A 12,588-nucleotide genomic window follows, 5' to 3' on the forward strand; every position below is an offset into this window, starting at 1 on the left:
TACAATACCGGGCATACGTTGCCAAAAATGCAGTTCCACAGTTCTCTTTCTAGAGTTTTTCTAGGTCAAACTAGGGTTATTGTGCCCTAATTCGTCTTAGCTTCTGTATTCATTCCACCCATTTGAATACATTAGTGTCTGCTTTCTTTATTCAACGCGAGTATTTTACATTTTCCAAACAAGATTTTTATGTAGGGTAATTTCGGGAGAGATGCCGCGTCAGGAGAGATGCCGCATTCTCTATATCTCGTATATGGGGTCACTTTTAAACGGTAATATGATATTGTGAGTTTGTCTTTCGAATAATTATAACTCTAGAGAGGTAAAATAATCCTTTTTAATTACGAAAATTTTATTAATGATTTTGTGCGTTCAGTTGCATTACGGAGTGGCGAAAATTTTTCAGCACCGCATTAAAATTTCGTGTTTTTAAATTGTTCATTTTTTTTTTGGTAAATCATGTATCGGTTGAATAGCTGGGACCTTTTAGAAGGCATTCTGATCATGAGCATTTTTAGAGGAAAATGGCGTCGTGCGGCATCTCTCCCCTACAACTGGGAGAGATGCCGCATCAAAATTGCGGGTGAGATGCCGCACTCAATGGAAGAGGATGCATAGCTAAAATGTATTTTTTCACCCCGGAATGTCATTAAATGATCATTTGCGTCAGGTATAGGTTCTTAATAAGGTATATCCACAAACTACCGGACCTAACACAGTGACATATAGGACTATGAGTCTTTTTATCTATATATTTAAACGGGCGATATGTATCTAATTATTAGTTACTTCGGTTTATTCTTTAAAGTTTCAGGCACTAATTTTCGTGAACGCATTGATTTGTAGTGATGTCAATATTGAGATAAAAGCGAAAATTTGAATGAATTGATGCTTTTTCAAAATGAATCTTTCAAGAACAAACCTAAGTTGTATAAATTCATTGGGAGAAACAGCCAAACAGTGCTTTTAAGGAACTGCTACTAACACATAGATATGTATATCGTACAAGCATATAGATAAATAGTGCCCTGAATTAAGTTACTCCAACTTAACCGTTACACAAGGTTGAGAAAGAAAAATATTTTTAAAATATTGAATCAAAAAATGATTCTGGAAATGGTAGTAACCCCTTAAGAAAAATGAAGGTGCTAGCCGATTTATAGGTGCAATCAAACTTCATGAAACTCAGCTGAAGACTGAATCACAAAAACATCAATGAGAGCCAAAAATATTTTTGTTCACCATTTTTCAGTTTGTAACCACGGTGCGGCGTCTCACCCGCACATGGGGCATCTCTCCCGCAATGACCTTTTTTGTAAAATGTTCATGGAAATTTGGTGAATTTTTTTTTCATTACAAAAATCATTTCTCAGTATTTTAGAAACTTGTCGCAACTGGTAAAAATGATTTAATCAATTATTGAATGGTTTACTTTGATGCAGAATCGATTTTTAAAAATGTGCGGCATCTCTCCCCAAATTACCCTAACTGTTTCCTAAGAACGAAGCAAGCATGCTGATACCTATGTAAGGGGGGAGGTGGCGGGTAAAGGTTTCAGTGTAAAAAAATACTATTTTTGTGAAGTTTTTAGAAATTTGGGTGAAACGAATTGATCGAAACTTTTGTACATTATGGTGCATCATTTCAATAACATTCTGTAATTTTTCCATGCAAAAATATCGACAAGCGATTCGGTGACTTTTGTGCTTTTTGTGGAACATCTCTGGAAAAAACACGATTTGCGGTGTTAATTGCTATTCAAAAACAACTTAACCGTTTTATTTCAAACTTTGCATGCACATTCTATGTAAAAATACTTATGTGATTGACAGCTGCATTCCAACTGCATTGCATCGATCACTGCGCCACCTACAAACGTTTGACAAACTTGTGTCCAGCGTTCAATTTATTCGGAATTTCAATAGCGGGTATTTACACACATTTCGAATCGAGCCTAAACGTTTGTTATCTGTGTGAAAACTTGCTTATTGTGAGATTCTCCATAATCCAAATACACAAAAAGAGCGATAAACATTTCATTGGTTATATTTCATGGTGGAGAAACGCTAATAACTTAGAAAGGGGGCATAATTTCATTGTTTGTTTTGTTGTTTTTGTTGAAACAAAATTCCAAATATCTCGAAAACATTCGCGTTTTGGAAGATTTTAGTTAAATGGATTGTGATTTGAAATGAATTTGAGATTAATATTTCTTAATAATATTATGGTTTTGTCTGTCAATTTGCATGAAATTTAAAAGCATGTTTAAAGTTTACAGTATGCTCATTAGAGTGACAAGAAAGAAATGACCCCTATCGGCCCACCCCTGAGTTGATTACTATTCCCACCAGGAGTACTTGCTCCAAATTTGAAGCAAATCGGACAAGCTTAGTGGGGATTTTTCGTCAATTTACATGGAGAAAACTCACTAGCGCACATTTTCGCCGCTAGGTGGCAATGTATGTATCGCATTATCACTAAGTGAAAATAAAAAAAAAAATAATTTCATTGTCTACAATTTTGTCGAAGACTGCTAGTCAATCCGGCTTTGTTAACGAAAGTTATTAAACTTTTAACGAAGTGATGTCTGAGTCAGTTTTGCATGGGGCTTAGTAGTGCATGGTTGTGTTATCACCAATGTTGGTAGGTTTTCAAACTATAGTTACTATATTCATAGTTAGGCGGAGACACTGAGCGGAGCCAATTGAACATGTCAAATACTGGAGCCAATCGAGCATGACGTCACATAACATGTTCTTTTTGGATGTATATGGAAAAGGTATTGTGATTATGGTCATAACTATTTTACTCTTATCTTGTGTTATCGAGTGAAGAGAAACGAAAAGAACCAAATTTTCTCTGTAACAAGAAAAGATATTCGCACAAGTATGAAATCATATCATTAGATCTTCGAATTGGTTGTTCTATTCGTGCATGTAAAGTTCTTACTTACGACGACAATGAAGTTATTAAGCTAAAGTTTCAACACTATGCTATATTCATCACGTTTGATCAGTCGTTTGATTGAAACACATAGTGTGTTTTAGTTTTAAGGGATTTGCGTCAAGCCGGCGCTAATCTATTCCGACAATGTGTTAGTGTCGGTTTCTGATGAGGCGAAGCCGAAACGCAACATAGTATGAAATAAGGATTTGTGCCCTCCTGTACAAAGACTGGTTTTTACCAACAAATTTTCACCCTAGTGAGAAATTTTGGTTTTTACCAATTTTTCCTCCTTAGGGTGAAATATAGCATAGTGCTTTCGCATAGGCCTGCTAAGCCAAGACAAGTTTCGGCTTCATTTGTGTCTCATCGGCATAAACAGAACTTCTGCTCGAACGGGACATCACGTTTGATCAGTCGTTTGATTGAAACACATAGTGTGTTTTAGTTTTAAGGGATTTGCGTCAAGCCGGCGCTAATCTATTCCGACAATGTGTTAGTGTCGGTTTCTGATGAGGCGAAGCCGAAACGCAACATAGTATGAAAGTTTCAACATTTACATGGGATTCCAGTGTTTTTTTTCCTGAAATAATAGTTGCCAGTTTTCTGGCTTTTGTGTCCGTCTAACTCTTAATATAGTAACTCTATTTCAAACGTATTCTGGCCCCAGTGACACAACCGATTCGAATTAGAATCGGTTGTGTCACTGGAGCCGGAATGCGATTTAGAACCAGCCAGGATTCCGGCCCATTTCTAGTTGAACTTTACTGTCTAGTATTATAAATTATATTTCAATGAACCTCGATTTATCTCATATATCTTTACAGTTGTATAACACCTTAATGCATACAAATTGTGCAAGGATTGAATGATATACAATTGATGGATGTTTTGTGATAAGTTTTGTATTAAATAAACCGCCAATTATACAAAATCCGTTTAATAAATATCAATAAATAAATAAATAAATAAATAAACCATAACAAGTAAATAGTTGTCAAAAGCAATGCAACATGTCATTGAAAAAAATGCTGTAAGGAATTATGTCATTTCGATAACAGTAGCGTCCAGGTTCACGTACGTACGTATTTGTTTACATCATTCGAATGAGACTCCACGTTTCAAATAGGTCAAAGGTCTGCAGTCAGTCTTAGGTCAAATCATGTCCATTGATCACGAGTCGGGTCATTTAGTAATCGAGTCTTCAGTCGCAGAAAGAAGGGTAAATTCACACGAAAATCTTTAATCCTCAGCACTGATTGGCTTCGGCAGCTCGCTGAACGAGAACAGCTCACTTTTCAGCTGCGGAACTTCCGGCAGCGGATTCCGCTTCTTCGACTTGGCCACATTGAACATCACCCAGTTGTCCGGTCTGCGAAAATGACGAATTAGTATCATGTAAACATTCACTGGCAGAAATGACTTACCTTTCAATACTAGTAAGTAGGACAAAGGGAACCAGCGCGATCCCTGGCTGTCTACGGTCACTGTTCGTTCCGTGGTTTGCAGTCTGGTGATGTCCAGGTCGCTTCGAGTGCGTCGGTCTGACACGTCTGCGTGGAGTGTTGGTGGTCCGTCGTTCCGGTTTCGAGCGTTCAGTGCTGGTCGGTCCGTTCGGTCGGTTGTCTTCAAGTTGCTCAAGCCGTGGGAGTTTCGATAGGTTTTCCAGGTCTGTGTCTGCGGCGGAGTCTTCTAGTGATAGTTCAGATTGAATACTGTCTCGGAGTGGAGTTCGGGCGTAAGTGTCTGCGTACGGAAGTGGTCCGGTTGGATCGAGAGGTCCTGCGTTCAGATCTGTCTTGGCATTGTCTTCAATGTCAAAGTTTACTGAGTCAGCTATCATATTGAAGTTATTTAGAAGAACTGTTTTGTCGTTTGTTGTGGTTGGGTCGAAATAATGTGGCTCGTTAGGAGTCTGCTCGTGTACGGATTCCATCAGTTGGTATAATGGAATGTTGTATTTCGTCTCTATTCTGTAGTTGTCAGTGCCTCGTTGTCGTTGAGTTGTGTCGAATGTGGTATTGTTATTCCCGTCAGTAACGGGTTTGTCGTCAAAATGTTTGTAAATCTCTTCGTTGATCGCTGCTTTGGTCAGATTATGTTCCGTTTTGTTTATTAGTTTTTCGTCATATTCTTTCTGTCTGTCAATGTTAAATCTCTTCCGTTCGTTTATTTCAGTCGAATCATCCGACAAATAGGTCTCCGTCGGTCTTAGTCCAGTTGCTTTGTAAGGGAATTCCCGATAAAGTAATGAGTTTTTGGTCGTCTGAACAGGTGGTGCTTCGTCAGTGGAAAGATTGCTATCTGTACGGTCTGTTTCGTTAATGTCTTTCTGTTTCGTGTTTAATGTCTTCTGGTCAGTTGTCGATGTTTCGTCATGTCCGTTTTCATTGGAACCTCTCGAGTCGTATAGGTCTAGTTTTGTAATGATGTATTGTCGGTCGAGGTCTCGTTCATCGTTCAAGATGATGTCCATGTTTTGAATAGTCGGGTCTTGGGATGTCTTAAAGGATTTTCTGTCATCTGTACTTTTGGGTTTTGGGTCGTTTTCACGTTCTTTTTTCGAGTTGCCTGTATTGTAGTCTTTTGGTAAAATAAGTTTACCGTCATTACGGTTGGCATCTTGCTCGGTGGTAGTATTTTGTGGTCTTTTATTGAAATGTAAATATGTACTGTTGTCGATTCGGTTTCGATCTGTTGGCTGTCCTCTGACTATTCGGTCAACGTTCGGTTCTTCAGTGTCAGTTAAGTTCTTTCCAAATTTGTCCTGTTCCAGTTCTTTTCGGTCAACCTTGTCGGTCAAAGTGGTGTTGAATTGTTCGAGGTCTCGTTCATCGTTCAAGATGATGTCCATGTTTTTAATAGTCTGGTCTTGGGATGTCTTTAAGGATTTTCTGTCATCTGTACTTTTAAGTTTTGGGTCGTTTTCACGTTCTTTTTTCGAGTTGTCTGTATTGTCGTCTTTTGGTAAAATAAGTTTACTGTCATTACGGTTGGCATCTTGCTCGGTGGTAGTATTTTGTGGTCTTTTATTGAAATGTAAATATGTACTGTTGTCAATTCGGTTGCGATCTGTTTGCTGTCCTCTGACTATTGCTATTCGGTCAACGTTCGGTTCTTCAGTGTCAGTTAAGTTCTTTCCCAATTTGTCCTGTTCCAGTTCTTTTCGGTCAACCTTGTCGGTCACAGTGGTGTTGAACTGTTCGAGGTCTCGTTCATCGTTCAAGATGATGTCCATGTTTTGAATAGTCGGGTCGTGGGATGTCTTAAAGGGTTTTCTGTCATCTGTACTTTTAGGTTTTGGGTCGTTTTCACGTTCTTTTTTCGAGTTGCCTGTATTGTCGTCTTTTGGTACAATAAGTTTACCGTCATTACGGTTGGCATCTTGCTCGGTGGTAGTATTTTGTGGTCTTTTATAGAAATGTAAATATGCCCTGTTGTCAATTCGGTTTCGATCTGTTTGCTGTCCTCTGACTATTCGGTTAACGTTCGGTTCTTCAGTGTCAGTTAAGTTCTTTCCCAATTTGTCCTGTTCCAGTTCTTTTCGGTCAACCTTGTCGGCCAAAGTGGTGTTGAATTGTTCGAGGTCTCGTTCATCGTTCAAGATGATGTCCATGTTTTGAATAGTCTGGTCTTGGGATGTCTTTAAGGATTTTCTGTCATCTGTACTTTTAAGTTTTGGGTCGTTTTCACGTTCTTTTTTCGAGTTGTCTGTATTGTTGTCTTTTGGTAAAATAAGTTTACCGTCATTACGGTTGGCATCTTGCTCGGTGGCAGTATTTTGTGGTCTTTTATTGAAATGTAAATATGTACTGCTGTCAATTCGGTTTCGATCTGTTTGCTGTCCTCTGACTATTGCTATTCGGTCAACGTTCGGTTCTTCAGTGTCAGTTAAGTTCTTTCCCAATTTGTCCTGTTCCAGTTCTTTTCGGTCAACCTTGTCGGTCACAGTGGTGTTGAACTGTTCGAGGTCTCGTTCATCGTTCAAGATGATGTCCATGTTTTGAATAGTCGGGTCTTGGGATGTCTTTAAGGATTTTCTGTCATCTGTACTTTTAAGTTTTGGGTCGTTTTCACGTTCTTTTTTCGAGTTGTCTGTATTGTCGTCTTTTGGTAAAATAAGTTTACCATCATTACGGTTGGCATCTTGCTTGATGGTAGTATTTTGTGGTCTTTTATTGAAATGTAAATATGTACTGTTGTCAATTCGGTTTCTATCTGTTTGCTGTCCTCTGACTATTGCTATTCGGTCAACGTTCGGTTCTTCAGTGTCAGTTAAGTTCTTTCCCAATTTGTCCTGTTCCAGTTCTTTTCGGTCAACCTTGTCGGCCAAAGTGGCGTTGAATTGTTCGAGGTCTCGTTCATCGTTCAAGATGATGTCCATGTTTTGAATAGTCTGGTCTTGGGATGTCTTTAAGGATTTTCTGTCATCTGTACTTTTAAGTTTTGGGTCGTTTTCGCGTTCTTTTTTCGAGTTGTCTGTATTGTCGTCTTTTGGTAAAATAAGTTTACCGTCATTACGGTTGGCATCTTGCTCGGTGGTAGTATTTTGTGGTCTTTTATTGAAATGTAAATATGCCCTGTTGTCAATTCGGTTTCGATCTGTTTGCTGTCCTCTGACTATTCGGTTAACGTTCGGTTCTTCAGTGTCAGTTAAGTTCTTTCCCAATTTGTCCTGTTCCAGTTCTTTTCGGTCAACCTTGTCGGCCAAAGTGGTGTTGAATTGTTCGAGGTCTCGTTCATCGTTCAAGATGATGTCCATGTTTTGAATAGTCTGGTCTTGGGATGTCTTTAAGGATTTTCTGTCATCTGTACTTTTAATTTTTGGGTCGTTTTCACGTTCTTTTTTCGAGTTGTCTGTATTGTCGTCTTTTGGTAAAATAAGTTTACCGTCATTACGGTTGGCATCTTGCTCGGTGGCAGTATTTTGTGGTCTTTTATTTAAATGTAAATATGTACTGTTGTCAATTCGGTTTCGATCTGTTTGCTGTCCTCTGACTATTGCTATTCGGTCAACGTTCGGTTCTTCAGTGTCAGTTAAGTTCTTTCCCAATTTGTCCTGTTCCAGTTCTTTTCGGTCAACCTTGTCGGTCACAGTGGTGTTGAACTGTTCGAGGTCTCGTTCATCGTTCAAGATGATGTCCATGATTTGAATAGTCGGGTCTTGGGATGTCTTTAAGGATTTTCTGTCATCTGTACTTTTAATTTTTGGGTCGTTTTCACGTTCTTTTTTCGAGTTGTCTGTATTGTCGTCTTTTGGTAAAATAAGTTTACCATCATTACGGTTGGCATCTTGCTTGATGGTAGTATTTTGTGGTCTTTTATTGAAATATAAATATGTACTGTTGTCAATTCGGTTTCTATCTGTTTGCTGTCCTCTGACTATTGCTATTCGGTCAACGTTCGGTTCTTCAGTGTCAGTTAAGTTCTTTCCCAATTTGTCCTGTTCCAGTTCTTTTCGGTCAACCTTGTCGGTCACAGTGGTGTTGCATTGTTCTTCGATTTTCAAAGAGTCAGCCAGTTGAATAAAAGGATTTATAGTTTCATCCGCGTCTCTTGATTGGTCGGGACCAGAAATTATTTTGTCCTGGTAAATGTACGGTCTCACAAATTGGTCCAGGTCATCGTCTAGATCGAGTAGTGGCTGTGGGTAACGTGCAGCGTACCTTAGTGAGTCAGTTCGCGTCCAAAGTGTCGCATTGTTCGGTATCTCGTAGTTCCGCATTGTCATTCCGTCGCGTACGTTGAACAGACTGTAGTTTCGGTATGTCTCCAGGTCGCTGGTCTTTTTCAACGGTTGGTACTTGTTCTGTTCCGGCCTTAGGTATCCGTCGTGTTCGTGAATGTTCAAGGTCTCGACCCTCTCGGCGTCCGGTACTAGACTGTCGTAGTCATGGTCTTGTTTTAGTGTGGAAATAAGTTTCGAAGGTAGTCGGTCTTGGTCAGTTCGGAGTTCTTTCAGTGGTTTTCTATGGTGGGTCTTTTTTTGGAAAAAGTTAGGCGAAGGTACAGATTGGTGGTGAGCGATAGGTCGTGAAGAGTACTGTGGTCTAGGGTCTACAGAGAATACAGACTGCGAGGCAGTGGAAGAGGAAGGATTCTTGGAATTCTGAAGAAAGACATTAGAGTTTTGGACAGGCGAAGAAGAAGATTGTGACAGAAAAATAGGTTGGTCGTTCGGTCTATTATCGTTTATTATAATTAGTCCAGGTCTGTGAAAAACAGTTCTAGGAGTAGTTGTTCGTTGTAGAGGCGGTCGTTGAGTCTTTTGTTTATTGTTAGAACCGTACTCAATATTGGTGTTCACGATTTTGTTCGATAGTCCACGTTTCCGGGTAGTCGTTCGTGCAGGTCTTCGTGTGTCTAGACCGTACGGATTGTAAGTCGTCATTGGTGGATCGTAACAGTTGTAAACGCAGTAGGAAGGTTGCAGTGGTGGTAGTGGTGGTTGTTCGTAGTAAGTATTTGGTGGTTGTTCTGTACCAGGTCCTTCGTTGCCGTATCCGGGTTTTACAAACACGGGCGGGTCAGTGTCGGTGTTGTAGTCGTAGTTGTTAACGTCGTCATAGTCCGTGGGTGGTGCAGGCACAGGGCCCGAATAATAGCCACGTCGAAGAGCGGTGTTCTTTTTCGGAAGTAAAGTCGCGTTATCTTCTTTTGTGAATAACTTGGATAGATTACTGTATGAAATGTCACGTTTCGTTATCGTGTGGTTGTCGTTGGTAGCAGTCAGATCGGTTATGTTTGCTGTAGTGTCCCGTTTGAAGTTAAAGTCTAGATTGTTGGTTATTAAATTGGTGGATACCGTTGGTTTCGTTGGTCGTCGTTTGGGCGTTGTTTTTCTAGTTGGTTTTCTTGGCGGAGGTATCGTCGTGGCTGTGAGGTCGATTTTGTTGTTTATTATGGTGGCTACTGTCAACATAGGTTCCTTGGTGGGTATCGTAGGTCTAGTAGGTGGTCTGGTAGTGCTCAGATCTAGCTTGTTGTGAACGGACGTTGCTAATGAGTTTAGAGCAATTTGTCCATTCGAAGGTATCTGTAGTCCAACGTTTCCGTTCGGTATGAAGTCTACTTTGTTGACCACGTTCGCATCCTTTGTTGGCCGTCTAGTGGTCGAGGAGGTCGTTAGGAGAGTCTGCACTGTGTTAAGGTCGATCAGGTTTTCGCTTTGTGCAGTGTTCGGTACGTCATTAGGTCTTGTAAACGGGTCACGTTCCGTCCAAGGTTCTAGGTCAATGGGTGCCATCAGTTTTGAGTCACATGCTAGTCGCTCGTTCTGTACAATATCAGCCGGTAGGAATACGTGCGGTTGTAAGGTTCCCCCTCCAAGTGCTCTGCAGAGAACCTGCGAGAAAGCTACTTGCCGTATGGAGTCAAGCTGTGCTGGAGTGAATGAAGATTCGAACCCAGGATTTTCGTACCAAAAGCGATCTCCCTTGCGCAGATTGCTAAATTGCTGAGCAATGATACAGGAAAATGTTGGTCCTACTACACCTCCCACAACTGGTCGTTCTGCTAGACCCCCAACGAACAGATCAATATCATCTAGGAAACGGTACGCTTTGCGTAATCGATGAGCTGAGGCTGGTCCCATAACCCGATCCAGATCTTCCCATTCCCTGATGGGTGTCAGTCCGCACGGTATTCGCCAGTTGATGTACGGTTGTATACCATGATCCCTACCACGCTGTATGTTGATTGCCGCTAGATCCAGTCCGAACGGAAAACCTGAAATACAAAAAAAAACAGAATTAAAGTGAGCCCTTAACTGAAGCATCACACACTTACGACTGGTTTGAAATAGATGGTTGGTCAGTTCCGCTGTGATAAATTCATCTCGCTTCAAGGCCCGCTGATTGACCATTCCGCGCACAAGCCTGTGCAGTGATCCTGGACCTCCAAGATCGCCATCTGCGGACTCGTCGTGCAGCGTGACATTGTTCGGTATGAATCGATGAAATCTGTCAGCTCTCATATAGGATCCTTGGATCAGTGAATGCCCAAAGCGGAATGCTGCGGCCGAAAACTCATTGGTCACTGTGGGATTAGCGCTGGAATCATATCCCTTGTAGTATCCGTTGCTCTCCAGTTCCAAGTTGAACAATTGACATACTTGCTTTCCCAGTATTATGGGGAGAAATTCGCGGTAGGTGATATGTTGGAACATTGCTCCGACAATTCGTCGCGTTTCTTGATACAGTTTCTCATCGCTCCAGTGTGGATTGATATCGGAGAGCTCTGTAGCGATCTGGTTGTGTTCGTTAACCCAAACCATGTGCAGCATTAGCAAACCGGGCTGTTCTCCACTTCGCGCATCCCCAGGACGAATACATTGGTTCGCGAGAGCAGCACGGAAGCACACGTCTTCGCTCGGAGGTCCTCGTCCGAAAAGCAGCAACCCAGAACGGAAAATGCGAGCATTATCGGACGTTCTTGGATTACTGGAGTAGATCGGAGAAGCGTCGATATACGACGTGACCTGGTTGGTTTGTTCTCGCCAGGAAAGCAGACAATCCCTCCGTTGAGCTGGGGCCGACCGAAGAAACTCCAGACAGCGCACCCCGAGTGGCGACAACCACGGGTCATCGAGTGGCACTTTGATCGGTAGACAGGATGGATGCAAGCCCTCGTCGTTCTGACCTCCGCAGCAGCGCGGTGTGGAACCGTTCAGACTGCGTGGTTGCGCTGTTGCTGTTAGGTCGTGATCTAACAGTTGACCCCAGAGGGCGAGCATCATCGTTACGGGGGCTTCCTCCTGGCGGCTACCGTGAACTACTAGGCTGACGAAACGGGCCGAAGGTAGCGGGGAATTGTTGATTGAGCGTCTGTAAAAGGGTGGGTGGGTTAGTAGTTGCTTTGAGGTAATATTCTCTGATGCCGTTTTCGTTTAAAAATTAAAAATTTCGAAAAAGTTCCTGAGTGCAGAAATTCTTGGATTTCATGAATGCAGAAATGGTAGGACATTAATTCTCTTGTTTCGATCAATTTCAGGACAATTCAATGCATTTCTAGCGAATCGGGGTATCCATAATTATTAAAACTATTCGGAAGTTGATTCAAGACTTAGTCTATGCTCTCTTGAAAGACATTATATAGAAAAAATATTTCCAAGTTCACAATAAGTTTATAGTTAATTATACAGGATCTATTTTGCAACTTAGTAGTACAGAAGTGCATAGAGCCTCCATTTGTAAACTCGTAGCAACTTGAAAATTTGAAAAAAGTTCCACTTCTCAACACTTCGAACCGCAGCCCTACGTAAAACTATGACTGGGATTCAAAGTGATGACAAATATTGTGGGGCATTAGGGCGCACCCCACAATATTTTTGCCCTTCCCCTGTCCGGCGGGGCTCGGGCAGGGTTGACTTTCTTTCCCTAGCTATTCGTGGGAACAAAATGGAAAACACAAATAACACTATAAACTTGAGTTTGGAGGAGATTGCAGCAATGGAGGTGGAAAAGGAGAAGCATTACGCGGAAAGCAAACTTGGGAACCTGCGAAATAGTGGTTTGTTGGAGGGTGTTTTGTACTGCACTTCGCTCATTCTCAACTCTTCAGCTAAAGATGAGGCTTGAACAGTGCTCTAGTAGGACACAGACTAGCCTGGCGGATCGACCGATGGGTGGGTAGGAGGACATCGTG

The 12,588-nt window shown here is 41.4% G+C and overlaps 1 protein-coding gene across 2 annotated transcripts in view; it reads right to left on the minus strand.

Annotated features, from left to right (window-relative positions):
- Positions 1-3,867: 3,867 nt before the first annotated feature.
- LOC131677682 (uncharacterized) overlaps positions 3,868-12,588 on the minus strand; it is a 120,846-nt gene continuing 112,125 nt past the window's right edge. For both annotated transcript variants that reach the window (XM_058957642.1, XM_058957643.1), the window contains 3 exons: positions 10,732-11,768; positions 4,371-10,671; positions 3,868-4,315 (listed from right to left, as the gene is read on the minus strand). In XM_058957642.1, the coding sequence (XP_058813625.1) occupies positions 4,186-4,315; positions 4,371-10,671; positions 10,732-11,768 (7,468 nt within the window). In that variant the 3' untranslated portion in view covers positions 3,868-4,185. The remainder of the gene's footprint in view (positions 4,316-4,370; positions 10,672-10,731; positions 11,769-12,588) is intronic.

The sequence above is a fragment of the Topomyia yanbarensis genome, chromosome 1 (assembly GCF_030247195.1).
Source record: "Topomyia yanbarensis strain Yona2022 chromosome 1, ASM3024719v1, whole genome shotgun sequence".
Classification (NCBI taxonomy): domain Eukaryota; kingdom Metazoa; phylum Arthropoda; class Insecta; order Diptera; family Culicidae; genus Topomyia; species Topomyia yanbarensis.